We start from the raw sequence: 16571 nt of genomic DNA on the forward strand, positions 1-16571 counted from the left end.
AGTCACCCCCCCCCACCCCCCACCCGCCATCCCTAGCCCTGCACAAGCGAAGAAGTCCATGCTAGTCTGTGTGATTGACAGGGCCACAGCACTGAGGGCGGGGGCTGGCCCTGAGTAATGAACCGCGGACTCTTCCTGCTGCCGGGGTCCCAGAGAGAGAATCCTACCATGTTGAGACCCCAGACATCCCCAGAAGGGCAATTAAAACTCATGTTTGAAATACAAAAGGAGGGCTTTCAAAGCTTGCAGGGGAGTATACTTTCTGTAGGAAAAACACAGGGCCTTCTTGGTACCTTTTGACAGGGCTGTGAAACTGATTCATAGCCTGGATTTATTTATTTTTATTTTAAAACTTCCTTGTAATTTTGGTTTATGTTGTAAACTAAGGCTTGTGAAGCAGAGTGGGTCTCCTGGAAGAGGAGAAAGGGGGAAAGAGGAGAGGAGGAAGTGGAAGAGAGTGAGGAGGAAGATGGAGCTCTCTAGGCAGAGGGAAATCGGGGTAAGACAAAACAGAAAGGGTTGGGGGCTCGGGGTTATTATAAAAAAGATAAGTAGCCTAAGACATGAATTTGAGGTCCCTGTGACAAAAAGCTGGGTCAAAATATGGGTGTGTCTTCCTGGAATTTGGGGGACAAAGTAAGTTCTTTGGGGATTTTTCTACTGCATTGAGGAGGCTCCCCTGTGGGGGGTGGGGCTAGGGGTGGGTATAGTTGCCCATCCTCAGGGTGCCCTGGCGCACGGCATATTCTTCCCGGTGGGCCTTAAGAGCTCGCTGGCGATCAGCCTCCGTGGGGAATGTAGCAAGATGGGGACCCACCTGTGGACAGAGGGGGAAGGACAGATGCTTGAGACTCAGTCATCTCAGACCGTCCTGGTCTCCCCCATCCCCCCTCAAGCCTCAATCCCAGAGCAATAATGGAAGCAGCTGTGAAAGGGGAGGCAGGACAGTGCCAGCCCTCGCACTGGGCCTGAGGGAGACAGGGCAAAGGCAGCAGTGACCGTGGCTGCCAGGTGGTAGCTTGTAGGTTCTTTCCAGCTTATTGCTAGGGGAGATATATGTCTGATAGATGTCACCCAACAGTGACCGGAGTTGACATTACTAACTTGCGGTAACCTTCACGTGGTGAGCTTCTACCATTTAAACCCCCCTCCAAGAAGGGCCAGAGAGACGGCTCAGGGAGTTAAGGCACTTGCTGCCAAGCCTGAGTCCCATCCCAAGGACACGCATGATGGGACCTAAGAACTGGTTCCAGCAAGCTCCTCCACAGGCCCACTGTACATGTGCTGACAAACACACACACACACACACACACACACACACACACACACACACCATTCTTTCCCCAAGGGGACAACCTCATTTCTCCTCTCCTAATTGGACAAGACCCTCAAGAGTACCAGAGCCAGAGTGCAAAGACATGTCGCCTTACAGTGCAGGACAATAACAAACAGAAGGCATGGGAGGGCTGGGCATGTGGCTCAGTGCTTGCCTACCATTCTAGATGCCCTGGGTTTCATTCCTGGCACCAAATAGAACTCAGTCTATATTCCCAGTACTTGAGAGGCAAAGGTAGAGAAATCAGAAATCCAAGACCTTCCTCAGCTACACGATGATTTTAAAGATAACCTAGGCTACGTGAGATTGTGTCTTTTTTTAAAAATATTTATTTCTTATGTATACAATATTCTGTCTGTATGTCTGCAGGCCAGAAGAGGGCACCAGACCTCATTACAGATGGTTGTAAGCCACCATGTGGTTGCCGGGTATTGAACTCAGGAACTTTGGAAGAGCAGGCGATTCCCTTAACCTCTGAGCCATCTCTCCAGCCCTGAGACTGTGTCTTGTCTCAAAGCAAAACAAAACAAAATAAATGTAGAAGGGAGACAAATTGAAGAAATGTCAACTTCCGCACTTAAGACCCTGTCATGGGTCACTGGGGTGTAGCTCAGGCAGAGAGTGCTGGCTTGTGCAAAGCTCTGGGTTCAAAACCAAGGAGGGGGCGCTGCAGAGAAGCCTCAGCAGTCAAGAGCACTGGCTGCTCTTGCAGAGAGCTTTAGTTTAGTTCCCAGCACCCACATGTTAGCTCACAACGACCTGCAGCTACAGTCTCAGGGGCTCCAACACTCTCTTCTGGCCTTCTTGGGTACCAGGCATATACATGGTACACAGGCATACATACAGGCAAAGCACTCATACGCATTAAAAACAAAAATTTTAAATCTAAAACCAAACGGAGGCAGGATTTTATGCCACCAGCTGCTCAGCTCGCACTTGCCTCCCTGGAAGCAGTGGCAAGCTGAGAAGCTGCCTCCTCTTCTTCAGGGACTGCTTAGTTCCAAAGGCAGTGTGACCCCACCCACCAGTGCGAAGTCCCCAACGTGGTGTTCCTCCTTGAGATACCCCCAGGGCAGGAAGAGCATAGGCTCTAGCTGTCCACTGATAACTCCTGTGTGTCCACTCCCCCTCTCATTCATTCCTAGCGATTGAACGCAGCTCTGGGGAAGACAGAGGAGCATAACAGTGATCAAGGAAGACTCAGCTCTGCCCTTCTGGAACTGACAGCCCTGCAGGAGAGCAAGTGGCTCCCAACAACTTCCAGGCTATTTCTCATGGCCAGCGAGGGTGGGCGGATACAGTGATAAGAGCCTAAACCCAAAGCTTGGTGGGTTCAGAGGAGAGGGCCTGGAGAAGAGACTTGGGGAGAGCCAGAAGGATGTGCAGGGCTTTTCTTGGCAAAGCCAGAGCATGCCCAGCTCAGCTACATCTCAAGCTCAAAATGGGATGGGGTGCCTCGAGTAGAGGACCAGCACGGTTGTGTACTGTCAGCGCTGGCGGCTTCAAGATATGCAGGGCCTCAGACATGAGGTCCTCATCGAGAACCCAGGCCAATGTCAGCCTTGGGTTAGAAGCTTCTCTGTGTGTGCACTGGTGCCTGCAGAAGCCAGAAGAGTTTGTCAGATCCTCTGGAGCTGGAGTTACAGGTGGTTATGAGTCGCTGGGGACTGAACCTGGGTCCTCTTAAAGAAGAGCAAGCTCAAGGACTGGAGAGATGGCTCAGAGGTTAAGAGCACCGACTGCTCTTCCAGAGGTTCTGAGTTCAATTCCCAGCAACCGCATGGTGGCTCATAGCCGTCTGTAATGAGATCTGATGCCCTCTTCTAACATTGTCTATGTATAAATAAATAAATCATAAATAAAAAAAAAGAAGAGCAAGCTCCCTTAACTGCTGACTCATCTCTTCCTCTCCAGCCCCTCCTCCTAATTTTTTTGTGACAGAGTCTCCTGCTGCACCCAGAGTTCACCAATTAGCTAGACCAGGGGTCTGCCTACCTCTGAAGCATCCCCTGCCCGAGGCCAGGGTGACAGACGTCCCCCATCACAGCTGGCTTCTATACAGTGGTTCTGGGAATGCAGACTCAGCCCTTACACTTGGCAGCAGGCACGTCCCTAGCTGAGCCGCCTCAGCATCATCTCACAGCCACGGTGCAGCAAGGAGAGGACATATTAGACAGAAAGAAGGAGAAGAAAGAACTTAGTGGGGGAGTCTCTGGCTTGGTGCCCAACGTTCAAGGAAACCAGCCCTCAGAGCAGAGCTGGATCCAGGGCTGGCCCCACAGGGAACTGATGCCAGAGAAACCCTTTGCTTCCAAAAGACAGCTGAAGCTTCTCGGTATGGTGATACGGTGAGTCTCCGGGCCTTGAGCACCCAGCTGAGGGGTGACTCATTCTTAGGTCTCCCCATGTCCACAAGGCATTGTGAGCACAGGAGCTCTGTCCCTAGTGACTGCTTATCAGTCGATTTGGCCTTTTAAAATATAAGCAGTTTATTCCTAAGTGTGTTTCCATGATAGTAATAACTTATGCACTGTTTTGCAAAATGCTTAACATTATGCAAAATAACTTTCCATGTTGTTATAATGTCACCATAAAATATAATTTCCCTTCTTCTAAGAAGAGTGTTCTGTGGAGTATGGTGGCATATTCCTATAATTCCAGATGCTGGGTAGGCTGAGGTGGAAGGAGTACAGACCTGAGGCCAGCTGGAAAATTAATGAAACCTTGTTTTTATTATTGTTGTTGTTGTTGTTAAAATATTTATTTACTCTTATTTTATGTGTATGAGTGCCTTGCTTGCACGTTATGTGCATCGTGTGCATGTAGTACCGGTGGAGGCCAGAAGAGGGTGTCAGACCCCCTTGAACGCAAGCTATAGGCTGTTGTGAGCTGACATGTGGGTGTTGGGAACTGAAACCTGGACTTCTGCAAAAACAGCAAGTATTTTTAGTTTTTAAAATTATTATTTATGTATGTATGTGGGTTTTTGCTTACATGCATGTCTGTGCACCACATGCATGTGCCTGGTGCCCTTAGAAGTCAGAAGAGGGCGTTGGATCCCCGGAACTGGAGTTACAGAGCTGCCATGTGAATTCTGGAACTGACCTTGGGTTTGCTGGAAGAGCAGCAACTGCTCTCACCTGCTGAGCCATCCCTCCAACATCTAAACTTTGTATTAAAATAAATAAATACAGGTGATGAGATGGATAAAGGGTAAGGCACCCGCTGCCAAGCCTAATGACCTGAGTTCCAACCTGGGGCCCCTCCCCCCAGAAAGGTGGAAGGGGAGAGCCCACCTCACAAAGTTCTCCTCTGACCTCCACACACATCTCCATCAGACGCATACATGCAATAATAAAATTGAAAACTCACGTGGCTTCTTAACACCGAAAAATTAATTTTTTTGATTTTTCGAGACAGGGTTTCTCTGTAGCTTTTTGGTTCCTGTCCTGGAACTAGCTCTTGCAGACCAGGCTAGCCTTGAACTCCCAGAGATCTGCCTGCCTTTGCCTCTCGAGTGCTGGGATTAAAGGCGTGTGCCACCACCGCCCGGCTCGAAAAATTAAATTTTGAAAGATAAAAAAAAGATGTGGGCATGGCTGGGCACATATAACCCAGCACTCAGGCGGCAGCAGCAGGAGCATAGAGTTCCAAGCCAGCCAGGATAGAAGATAGCTTCCTCGGTGGCTCTCCACTTCAGTTTTTGACGCAGGGCATCTCCCTGACCCTGTGGCTCACCATTTCAGGTAGGCGGGCGTGCCAGGGAGCTCTGAGGATCCACCCGTCTCCACCTCCCCAGCAATGGGGTTACAAGCACCTGCCGCCACACCTGGCTTCTTCATGTGTGTCCTGGGATTCCAACACGGTACTCAGCTTGTTCACCAAGTTCTTTAGCCACTGAGACGTCTATCTCCCCAGCCTAGAATAGTGTTTTTGTTGGTTGGTTGGTTGGTTAGTTTTTACATTGTGTGTGTGAGTGAGTGAGTGTGTGTGTATGTGTGTGTGTGTGTGTGTGTGTGTGTGTGTATACAGATGCGTGTGCCGTGTGCGGTGAGGATGGAGATGACAGGACAGCCTGAGTGTGGGTCCTTAGGGGCTTCCCACATTTTGTTTGCTGCAGGCTCTGGAATTCCCCCACAGAGGCCAGGCCAGGTGACTCCAGGTTCCAGGGAGTCTGCCTGTCTCTGCCTATCTTACCATCACCTGGCTTTTATACATGAGTCTGGAGGTCTGAGGTAAATGCCTTTACCAGCCGAGCCATTTCCCCATCCCTGACAAAAAGATAAAGAGGAGGCCATGAAATGGCGGAGTAGAGGTTGTAATGCTGGGACCTTGGCCCAGAAATGCCAGGAGCCAGCAGAGCCTAGAGGAAGAGGCAAGATGGGTTCTCCCGTAGAGTCTCTGGAAGAAGTCTTTATCTTGCCTTTGGATTTTTCTTCTCCAGAATTGGGAGAGAATACATTTTTCTTGTTTAATCCCCAAGCTTGGGTTGATTTGTTATAGGAGCCTCAGAAAGTGAACACAGGTCTCAAGGCAGTCCTGGGCACTGCTGCAGGAGACAGATGCCCCATGGAGCTGTTCAGCTGATTCACATACTACAGAGAAGCCCTGCTAGAAAGGTTCTTTTGTGGAGCCCTAGCGGATAACACAGTTGGTGTACTGAATCAGGAAGTCACCTGGGAAGAGACTCTCAGAAGGGCTTGTCCAAATCAGTTTGGCCTGGGGGCTTGTCTGTGGGGGATAACTTGATGTGGGAAGACCCAGCCCGTGATGGGCGGCACCATTCCCTAGGCAGGGGATCCTGACCTGTTCACGTGTAGCAAGGGAGCTAAATACTAACAAGTGTGTGCTCATTCCCTCTCTGCTCTTGACTGTGGATGTGACCAGCCTCAGGTTCTCACCCTAAACTCCCAGTGGTGGACTGTCACCTGGAGTTGTGACCTACCATTATTTCTCTCTTAAAATTGCTTTTGTCAGTGTGTTTGTTTGTTTGTTTGTTTGAGACAGGCTTTCTGTGTAGTTCTGGCTGTCCTAGAACTCGCTCTGTAGACCAGGCTGGCCTCAAACATGCCTCTGCTCGAAATACTGGGATTAAAGGTGTGTGCCACCACTGCCCAGCTTGTCCATGCATTTTATCACTGCAGCCGAATCAGATCTCCACAGTTGGTGAACTGTTTGCTTTTTGAGCATAAAGATCTGAGTTGGATTCCTAGCACCGACATGCAAAGCCAGGGGTCGGGGACATGTTCATAATCCAACTCTAGAGAGCAAGAAACAGGATCTGGGGCTGACAATTTTGCCTGCTTGGTGAGCCCCAGCTCCCAGTTAGAGACTGTCTCAAGAGCGAAGGTGAGTTGGGCTGGAGAGATGGCTCAACAGCTCTTGCAGAAAACCGTGAGTTTGGTTTCTAGCACCATATGGCAGTCCATAACCAACTGTAGCTCCAATTCCAGGGGATCCAATGTCCTTTGCTGGAATCCAAGGGCACAGCACACATGTGATACACTTACAGACAGGCAAAATACTCACATGCATAAAATAAGTATATATACTTATTATATTATATAATAAATTGAAACTGGAAAACCACAAACACCCCCACACAAAGACCTGTTTGCTTTGCAAACTCCATTTACCAAACAGTCCCACTGAAGCAGAAACATGTATCAATGCATCATCTAGAATACATTTATTAAGCACTGTCTACCATGATAGTTAAGCACACGTCTCTTTGCTGTTGGTTTTTTGTTTGTTTTGTTTGGTTTGGTCAGGGTCTCTCTACATAGCCCTGTCTTTCCTAGAACTTACTATGTAGACCAGGCTGGCCTCAATCTCATAGAGATTCACGTGCCTCTGCCTCCTGAGTGCTGGGATTAAGGTGTGCGTCACACGTTTTACCAGTCATCAATCCAAGCTCCATTTGCCCTGGGCTTGCTGACTGGATGTGTGGGGTATGGGAAGCCCTTTTCAGGCATGCCTCACCTGCTGTGTCCTCAGTAGCACCAGGCTAGCCCTGGGCAAGCCACAGTACACCACTATAAGCCAGTAACTGCACTGGAAAAACCCACAAGGGGAGCTGGGGTGAGCAGGCACCTGTAGTCCCAGGGTTCCTTAAGGAGTGGCCTTCTTTTACCACCAGGCCTGGTCCTGGAGAAGTGTTTAAACAGGGTGGACCCAATAGAGAGAGGAGTGGGTAGATAAAAAGGACCTCAGGTGGCCAGTGAAGGTGGACCTGGGAAAACCGGGAGAGGAAGGTAGGCTCTAGAAGGGAAATAATGTCCGTAGAAGGAGGAGTTATGTATACCTCCTGGCCTTGGGTCGCCTGAGGAGTGGGGCTCAAGGGATCTGCTTAGTGGCCAGCCTGGTGACTCACCTGGAAGCCAGCTCCATAGGCCTCTAGAAAGTGAATGGGTGCTGGGGTGTGGCTCAGCTGGTAGAGGGCTTGCCTAGTGTGACTGAGGTCCTAGGTTCTCCAGTTTGCATAAACTGGGCCTGACGGCACACTCCTGTAAATCCTAGCTCTGGGAGGCAGAGGCAGGAGGGCTAGAGGTTCAAAGTGGGCTTTTGGGGTTAAGCTCTTGTCTTTTTCAATGGCTTCCCTCACAAAGGAGCCACTTGCCACCCCATTAAGCATCAGCCTGAGCTCCCCTGCATGGGCATGACCCTGAGACCCCGTGGAGTCAATGGTGAAGAGCGCTGGAGTAAGGAATTCCTTCTGAGATGCTTCTAAATTAAGCCATCTGCAGTTTGTCTCCGCCTGGAGCTAAGAAACTGGAATGGCTCTGGCAGGAGACGGCTTTGCCGAATGAAGTTCTGAACCACTCTGAGGTCAATGCAGGTAAATAAGAGGCCTTGGCATGCATGGTTCACTAGCTGCACGGGAACTGGCGAACCGGTAACCCTACGCCTGGTCAACAGAGGTGAGGCCCTGCTTAAAGGCAGGGCACCACACACACCTAAAAATGGGCCCGAGAGTCTGCGCTCCAATGCCCACAGAGGAAGGCAGGACAAGCCCTGCCCACTCTGCCCAGGGACACAGTTGCTAAGCGCACAATTGCCAAATTACAGTTTACACCAGAGCTCTTAAATGAGATCTGGGACAGAGGACTCTAACTTTATGAGGGTGGGTAAAGTCTCTAGAGAGGATGAGGAACCTTGCCCTTGGGAAGGAAGAAGAGAAATGGCCCAGACAGGAGGGATGAACCTAAAGTCTGACGCTAAAGTCTGACGTGGGAGGAATTTGTGTGGCCTGGGTCAGCGAGTCGACGCAGGGAGCTGATGGCAGACACCAGGGTAGATCTGTCCCCAGCGTGTTTAGGGATCACCATCCCCTCACAGGCAAGGCCCTTTGTTCTCTATAGCAGGATCGAATAAAAGATTCCCAGGAATTCGGGGCTGGCAGAGACTGCGGGCAGCCACTCTGGGGAACAGGTTCCACACTTGTGTGGTTGATGTCCCTATAGTTTTGCCCTGGGCTTCACTGTCTTGGTTCTTCCTGCTTCTGCGAGTCAACAGCTGTTCTCCCCAGTTTCTCCGGTTGTCTGCCTGGCCAATCACCCTTTGATCGGAATGTTTTCCTACCGCCAGGGCTCTGCCAGCATCAGCAATTTGCCTCTAAATCTCTTTTAGTTCCTCTTGCAAATTTTGACTTTTTTATTTATTCCCTTTTTATTTATTCATTTGTTTTGTTTTGTTTTGATGTACTGACCACAGTTTCTCCTCCCTCCTCTCCTCTCAGCCCTCCCATCCACTCCTCTTCCCTTTCTGTTCAGGCCTCCCATGGATATCAGTCAGCCATGGTAGATCGAGCTGCAGTGAGTCTAGGTACCAAGTCTTCTATTAAGGCTGGATGAGGAAACATAATAGGAAGAAAGAGTCCCAAAAGTAGACAACAGTCAGAGACAGCCCCTGCTCCCACTGTTAGGAGACCCACAAGGAGACAAGCTACACAAGTGTAGCACATATACTATTCCTTTTTTTCCCCCTCCCTGATACAGAGTTTCTCTGTGTAATAGCTCTGGCTGTCCTGGAACTAGCTCTGTAGACCAGGTTGACCTCAAACCCACAGAGATCCACCTGTCTCTGCCTCCCAAGTGCTGGGATTAAAGGCGTGCACCACCACCGCCCGGCTTACCATTTCCTTTTAAAAAGTGTTTTTTGAAAATATAATTGCATCCTCTTCTGCCTTGTCATTCTCTTTTAACCCCCCTCCCCCAATATCTAGCCCAAGCTAGCTTTGAACTAATGCTTGTAGCTGAGAATGACCCTGGACATCTGATCTTCCTGACTGTGCTTTCCAGGTTCAAGTACAGGTGTGTACTACCACACCTCATTTAAAACATCTCCCCCCTTGGAACAAGTCTATTCTGTGAGAGAGTACGTGGACTGGGATGGGGTGCCAGTGGAAGAGACTTGTATGCAGAGCCACGTAGATGAGGTAGATAGAGCTGGCCAGGGAAAGGGATGTGTGCCCTGTGGTGGTGGAAGAAATGGGCAGGCAGCTGCCAGAGTGGAGGGACATGGGATCTGGAAGTGACATACAGAGAGGAGGACACCACTCCAGGCCCATCGGATCATAATAGCAGTGTCTGGTATTAAGTGCAGGAATGTTTGGTGGTTGGCTGCAGTGAGGAACACCTGGCATTCCAGCAACTGAGAAGCAGAGTCATAGTGAGGGTCTGAGACCAGCCTGTGCTGGCTAGTGAGACCCCATTGCGGCAAAAACGGAAGGCTGGCCAGAAGGTGCATCAGCCAAGTGCTCGCTGCCCATGTGTGAGGACCTGGAGTCAGGTACCCAACAGCCACATAAAAGCCAGCTGTGCTAGCCTATAATCCCAACACTGGGGGAGTGGGCGTGGCAGATCCTGGGTGCTCATTGGCCAGCCAGTCTAGCTGGACTGGTGAGCCCTGGGTTCAGGGAGAGACAGTCTCAATCAGGTGAAAAGCAACAGAAGAAGCTGATCTCTGCCCTCCATCTGGGTGCACATGACACAGGAGAGTGTGCCTCCCCCAATACAACACACACAGACACAGGAGAGTGTGCCTCCCAATACAACACACACAGACACAGGAGAATGTGCCCCCCATACAACACACACAGACAGAGGAGAGTGTCCCTCCCAATACAACACACACAGACACAGGAGAGTATGCCTCCCAATAAAACACACAGACACAGGAGAGTGTGCCTCCCAATACAACACACACAGACACAGGAGAGTGTGCCCCCCATACAACACACACAGACACAGGAGAGTGTGCCCCCCCGTACAACACACACAGACACAGGAGAGTGTGCCCCCCCCAATACAACACACACAGACATAGGAGAGTGTGCCCCCCATACAACACACAGACACAGGAGAGTGTGCCTCCCCATACAACACACACAGACACAGGAGAGTGTGCCCCCCCAATACAACACACACAGACACAGGAGAGTGTGCCCCCCCCCCGTTACAACACACACAGACACAGGAGAGTGTGCCTCCCATACAACACACAGACACAAAAGAGTGTGCCTCCCATACAACACACACAGACACAGGAGAGTGTGCCCCCCCATACAACACACAGACACAGGAGAGTGTGCCCCCCCATACAAACACAGACACAGGAGAGTGTTCCCCCCCGTACAATACACAGACACAGGAGAGTGTGCCCCCCCGTACAACACACAGACACAGGAGAGTGTGCCCCTCCCAATACAACACACACAGACACAGGAGAGTGTGCCTCCCATACAACACACAGACACAGGAGAGTGTGCCCCCCCAATACAACACACACAGACACAGGAGAGTGTGCCCCCCCAATACAACACACACAGACACAGGAGAGTGTGCCTCCCATACAACACACAGACACAGGAGAGTGTGCCCCCCCAATACAACACACACAGACACAGGAGAGTGTGCCTCCCATAAAACACAAACAGACACAGGAGAGTGTGCCCCCCCCATACAACACACAGACACATAAGAGTGTGCCCCCCCATACAACACACAGACACAGGAGAGTGTGCCCCCCATACAACACACACAGACACAGGAGAGTGTGCCTCCCATACAACACACAGACACAGGAGAGTGTGCCCCCCCCAATACAACACACAGACACAGGAGAGTGTGCCCCCCCCGTACAACACACAGAGACACAGGAGGGTGTGCCTCCCATACAACACACAGACACGGGAGAGTGTGCCCACCATACAACACACAGACACAGGAGAGTGTGCCCCCCCATACAACACACAGACACAGGAGAGTGTGCCCCTCCCAATACAACACACACAGACACAGGAGAGTGTGCCTCGCATACAACACACAGACACAGGAGAGTGTGCCCCCCCCGTTACAACACACACAGACACAGGAGAGTGTGCCCCCCCAATACAACACACACAGACACAGGAGAGTGTGCCTCCCAATACAACACACAGACACAGAAGAGTGTGCGCCCCCCGTACAACACACACAGACACAGGAGAGTGTGCCCCCCATACAACACACACAGACACAGGAGAGTGTGCCTCCCCCAATACAACACACAGACACAGGAGAGTGTGCCTCCCATACAACACACACAGACACAGGAGAGTGTGTTCCCCCATACAACACACACAGACACAGGAGAGTGTGCCCCCCCAATACAACACACACAGACACAGGAGAGTGTGCCCCCCCCAATACAACACACACAGACACAGGAGAGTGTGCCCCCTATACAACACACACAGACACAGGAGAGTGTGCCTCCCATACAACACACACAGACACAGGAGAGTGTGCCCCCCCCCCGTACAACACACACAGACACAGGAGAGTGTGCCTCCCATACAACACACAGACACAGGAGAGTGTGCCCCCCCAATACAACACACACAGACACAGGAGAGTGTGCCCCCCCAATACAACACACACAGACACAGGAGAGTGTGCCTCCCATACAACACACACAGACACAGGAGAGTGTGCCCCCCCCATACAACACACAGACACAGGAGAGTGTGCCCCCCCATACAACACACAGACACAGGAGAGTGTGCCCCCCATACAACACACACAGACACAGGAGAGTGTGCCTCCCATACAACACACAGACACTGGAGATTGTGCCTCCCATACAACACACAGACACAGAAGAGTGTGCCCCCCCCCTGTACAACACACACAGACACAGGAGAGTGTGCCTCCCATACAACACACAGACACGGGAGAGTGTGCCCACCATACAACACACAGACACAGGAGAGTGTGCCCCCCCATACAACACACAGACACAGGAGAGTGTGCCCCTCCCAATACAACACACACAGACACAGGAGAGTGTGCCTCCCATACAACACACAGACACAGGAGAGTGTGCCTCCCATACAACACACAGACACAGGAGAGTGTGCCTCCCATACAACACACAGACACAGGAGAGTGTGCCCCCCCAATAAAACACACACAGACACAGGAGAGTGTGCCCCCCCCAATACAACACACACAGACACAGGAGAGTGTGCCCCCCATACAACACACACAGACACAGGAGAGTGTGCCTCCCAATACAACACACAGACACAGGAGAGTGTGCGCCCCCCATACAACACACACAGACACAGGAGAGTGTGTCCCCCCATACAACACACACAGACACAGGAGAGTGTGCCCCCCCAATACAACACACACAGACACAGGAGAGTGTGCCCCCCCATACAACACACACAGACACAGGAGAGTGTGCCTCCCATACAACACACACAGACACAGGAGAGTGTGCGCCCCCCATACAACACACACAGACACAGGAGAGTGTGTCCCCCCATACAACACACACAGACACAGGAGAGTGTGCCCCCCCAATACAACACACACAGACACAGGAGAGTGTGCCCCCCATACAACACACACAGACACAGGAGAGTGTGCCTCCCATACAACACACACAGACACAGGAGAGTGTGCCCCCCCCGTACAACACACACAGACACAGGAGAATGTGCCCCCCCATACAACACACACAGACACAGGAGAGTGTGCCCCCCCCAATACAACACACACAGACACAGGAGAGTGTGCCTCCCATACAACACACACAGACACAGGAGAGTGTGTCCCCCCATACAACACACAGACACAGGAGAGTGTGCCCCCCCAATACAACACACACAGACACAGGAGAGTGTGCCTCCCATACAACACACACAGACACAGGAGAGTGTGCCCCCCCATACAACACACAGACACAGGAGAGTGTGCCCCCATACAACACACACAGACACAGGAGAGTGTGCCTCCCATACAACACACAGACACAGGAGAGTGTGCCTCCCATACAACACACAGACACAGGAGAGTGTGTCTCCCATACAACACACAGACACAGGAGAGTGTGCCCCCCCATACAACACACAGGCACAGGAGAGTGTGCCCCCCCATACAACACACAGACCCATGAGAGTGTGCCCCCCCCAATACAACACACACAGACACAGGAGAGTGTGCCTCCCATACAACACACAGACACAGGAGAGTGTGCCCCCCAATACAACACACACAGACACAGGAGAGTGTGCCCCCCCCAATACAACACACACAGACACAGGAGAGTGTGCCCCCCTTACAACACACACAGACACAGGAGAGTGTGCCTCCCATACAACACACAGACACAGGAGAGTGTGCCTCCCCATACAACACACACAGACACAGGAGAGTGTTCCTCCCCCAATACAACACACAGACACAGGAGAATGTGCCTCCCATACAACACAGACACAGGAGAGTGTGCCTCCCATACAACACACACAGACACAGGAGAGTGTGCCTCCCATACAACACACACAGACACCGGAGAGTGTGCCTCCCCTCTGTACAACACACACAGACACAAGAGAGTGTGCCTTCCCCCAATACAATACACACAAACACAGGAGAGTGTCCCCCCCCGTACAATACACGCAGACATAGGAGAGTGTGCCTCCCCCCAATACAACACACACAGACACAGGAGAGTGTGGCCCCCCATACAACACACACAAACACAGGAGAGTATGCCCCCCTCTGTACAACACACACAAACACAGGAGAGTGTGCCCCCCCGTACAATACACACAGACATAGGAGAGTGTGCCTCCCCCCAATACAACACACACAGACATAGGAGAGTGTGCCCCCCCAATCCAACACACACAGACATACACACGTCCCATGGGAACCTAGAGACTTCAGAATGTTCACTGAGAGTTCTACATGAGGCAGCTTCAAGGGTGACATAGGATGAACACTGGAACCCAGAGCTCACCCCTTATGGGGTCTAGGCCAGTGGAGCCTGACAGACAGAGGCAGTGGTACTCTCTTTGCCTAAGGAACACTGCATAGGCCCCCCAGCATGGCAACCCTCATCGCTTACAGCTCTTTAAATCCCAGTGAGCTAAAATCAAATCAAGCCATGTCTTTAGCTCACCAGCGGGCCCTGTCCATATCACACAGGCTGGGTGCCCAAGTAGCCACTGCAGTGGGCCAGGCTCCATGAACAGCCCCGCTCCAGATTTACCTGAATCAATTTGTAGACGCTTTGGAGCCACAAGGTTGTATGAAAATCATCACAGAAAGTGGCTACAGACCAGAGCACAGGCATGACGGCATTTATAGATCTATTTTTATCTTGTGTGTATGGGTGTGGCTTGTACGTGTGTCTGTGCACTGTGTGCATGCAGAGCTGGCAAAGGCCAGAAGAAAGTGTCAGGTCCCTGGAACTGGAATTGTGAGCCACCATGTGGGTGCTGGGACTTGAACTCAGGTACTCTGGAAGAGCAGCCAGTGCTCCTAAAGGCTGAGCCATCTCTCCAGCCCCACTTTTGTATAAAAAAACGGAAGATATATAAAGACACACAGTATCAGGTGGTGCGGACGACTTTGGTTGCTGGGTGTACCTGCTCAAGGTCAGGGCAGATGGGTGTTTCTTTCTCCTCCTCCTCTGCCTGCTCCATTTTTTTTTTTTTTTTTTTTTTAGTTTGAACCTCTGCTGCAGATGGGGAGTTTAAGCCGTCATAGTGGGGTCCTCTGGGAACCAGGGCAAGCAGGATTGGCGGCAAGCTTCAAAATTGTGTCTCACATTTGCCTGGACAACCGTGCCAGAGTCGAAGTGGGGCTGGAGTGGCAGTTGTGTGTGTGTGTGTGTGTGTGTGTGTGTGTGTGTGTGTGTGTGTGCGCGTGTACGTGCCCCACCCACACTTGCGATGGCCAGGAAAACTCCAACCCGTAGCCATGCTGCACACTCCTGGGCCAAGCAGCCTTTCCGCCAAGCCCACCAGACTCCCAGACTCTGACCCATGCCCACTGTTGGGTCCCCTGACACTTGGCTCCTCCTCCTTAGCCACGTACTGTCTCCAACTGTCTCCAAGCTTTCCAGAGACTGAAGCCTGATAAGGCAAATGGAGGCTTGAAGGAGAAATAGCCAGCATAGAAAAAAAGAAAGAGAATCTGCTGAAGAACTCAGGTGGGGGTTGGGGGGGCGACAGCCACTGAGGTTTTGTTGAGATTTTAAGTGACAAGTGCTCAGGTGACTGGGAGAAGGATCCCGCTGTAAAGATTGAGGGGCTGTCTGCTCTAATGAGAGGCACTTGAAAATTATGGATCAGTCCCAGGCCAGTCATTTCTGTCAAGTTCAGGGCAGCTGGAGGTCAGAGGCCCCAGCAGAACACTAGTCTGGGCAAGACCTCTGTGGCGAGCAGGCCAGAGCCTCCCCTGTGATGTAGCAGGCTGTGGTTTAAGTAATTAATGAGAACAATCTCTCCGGAGACATCTGGTCCCCTAAATTGTTATTCTGCTACTGGCTCCAAAAATAGACGGAGCAAGGACACCGAATCCGGTCCTCCCTGCTGACACACGCTGGGGCTTCAAAGAACATCCAACCGGGCTGTGCAGGCTGTGTGAGCAAACTTCCTGCCTCCCAACAAGGGCTCGGCTTAGCCCGGAACCACACTAGTCCTGACTCACAAGTAGAGATGGGTTGGGAGAGTAGCCGCCCTCACTTGACAGAAGAGGGAACTGAAGTGCAGAGAGACAGGCACCAGCCTGAAGAGGTCCCACTCCTAAGTGGCAAAGTCATAATAGAAAGCTGGGTCTGTGTCTCCGTGTCTGCTGACTCACTAGGCCAGGTGAAGTCACGGGCAACTGGGCCTTTGAAAAGGAGACTCGGGGGCCACAGAGATGATTCAGTCAGTAAAGTGCTTGCCAACATG

The 16571-nt window shown here is 51.5% G+C and overlaps 1 protein-coding gene across 1 annotated transcript in view; it reads right to left on the reverse strand.

The window, feature by feature from the left end:
• Positions 1-396: 396 nt before the first annotated feature.
• The window catches only part of Cfap77 (cilia and flagella associated protein 77), a 122733-nt gene continuing 106558 nt past the window's right edge, over positions 397-16571 (reverse strand). The window contains exon 6 of the mRNA XM_041675171.1: positions 397-817. Coding sequence (XP_041531105.1) covers positions 695-817 — 123 coding nt within the window. The 3' untranslated portion in view covers positions 397-694. The remainder of the gene's footprint in view (positions 818-16571) is intronic.

The sequence above is a fragment of the Microtus oregoni genome, unplaced genomic scaffold (genome assembly GCF_018167655.1).
Source record: "Microtus oregoni isolate MIOR12 unplaced genomic scaffold, Mior012 000025F_ref0000491, whole genome shotgun sequence".
Classification (NCBI taxonomy): Eukaryota; Metazoa; Chordata; class Mammalia; order Rodentia; family Cricetidae; genus Microtus; species Microtus oregoni.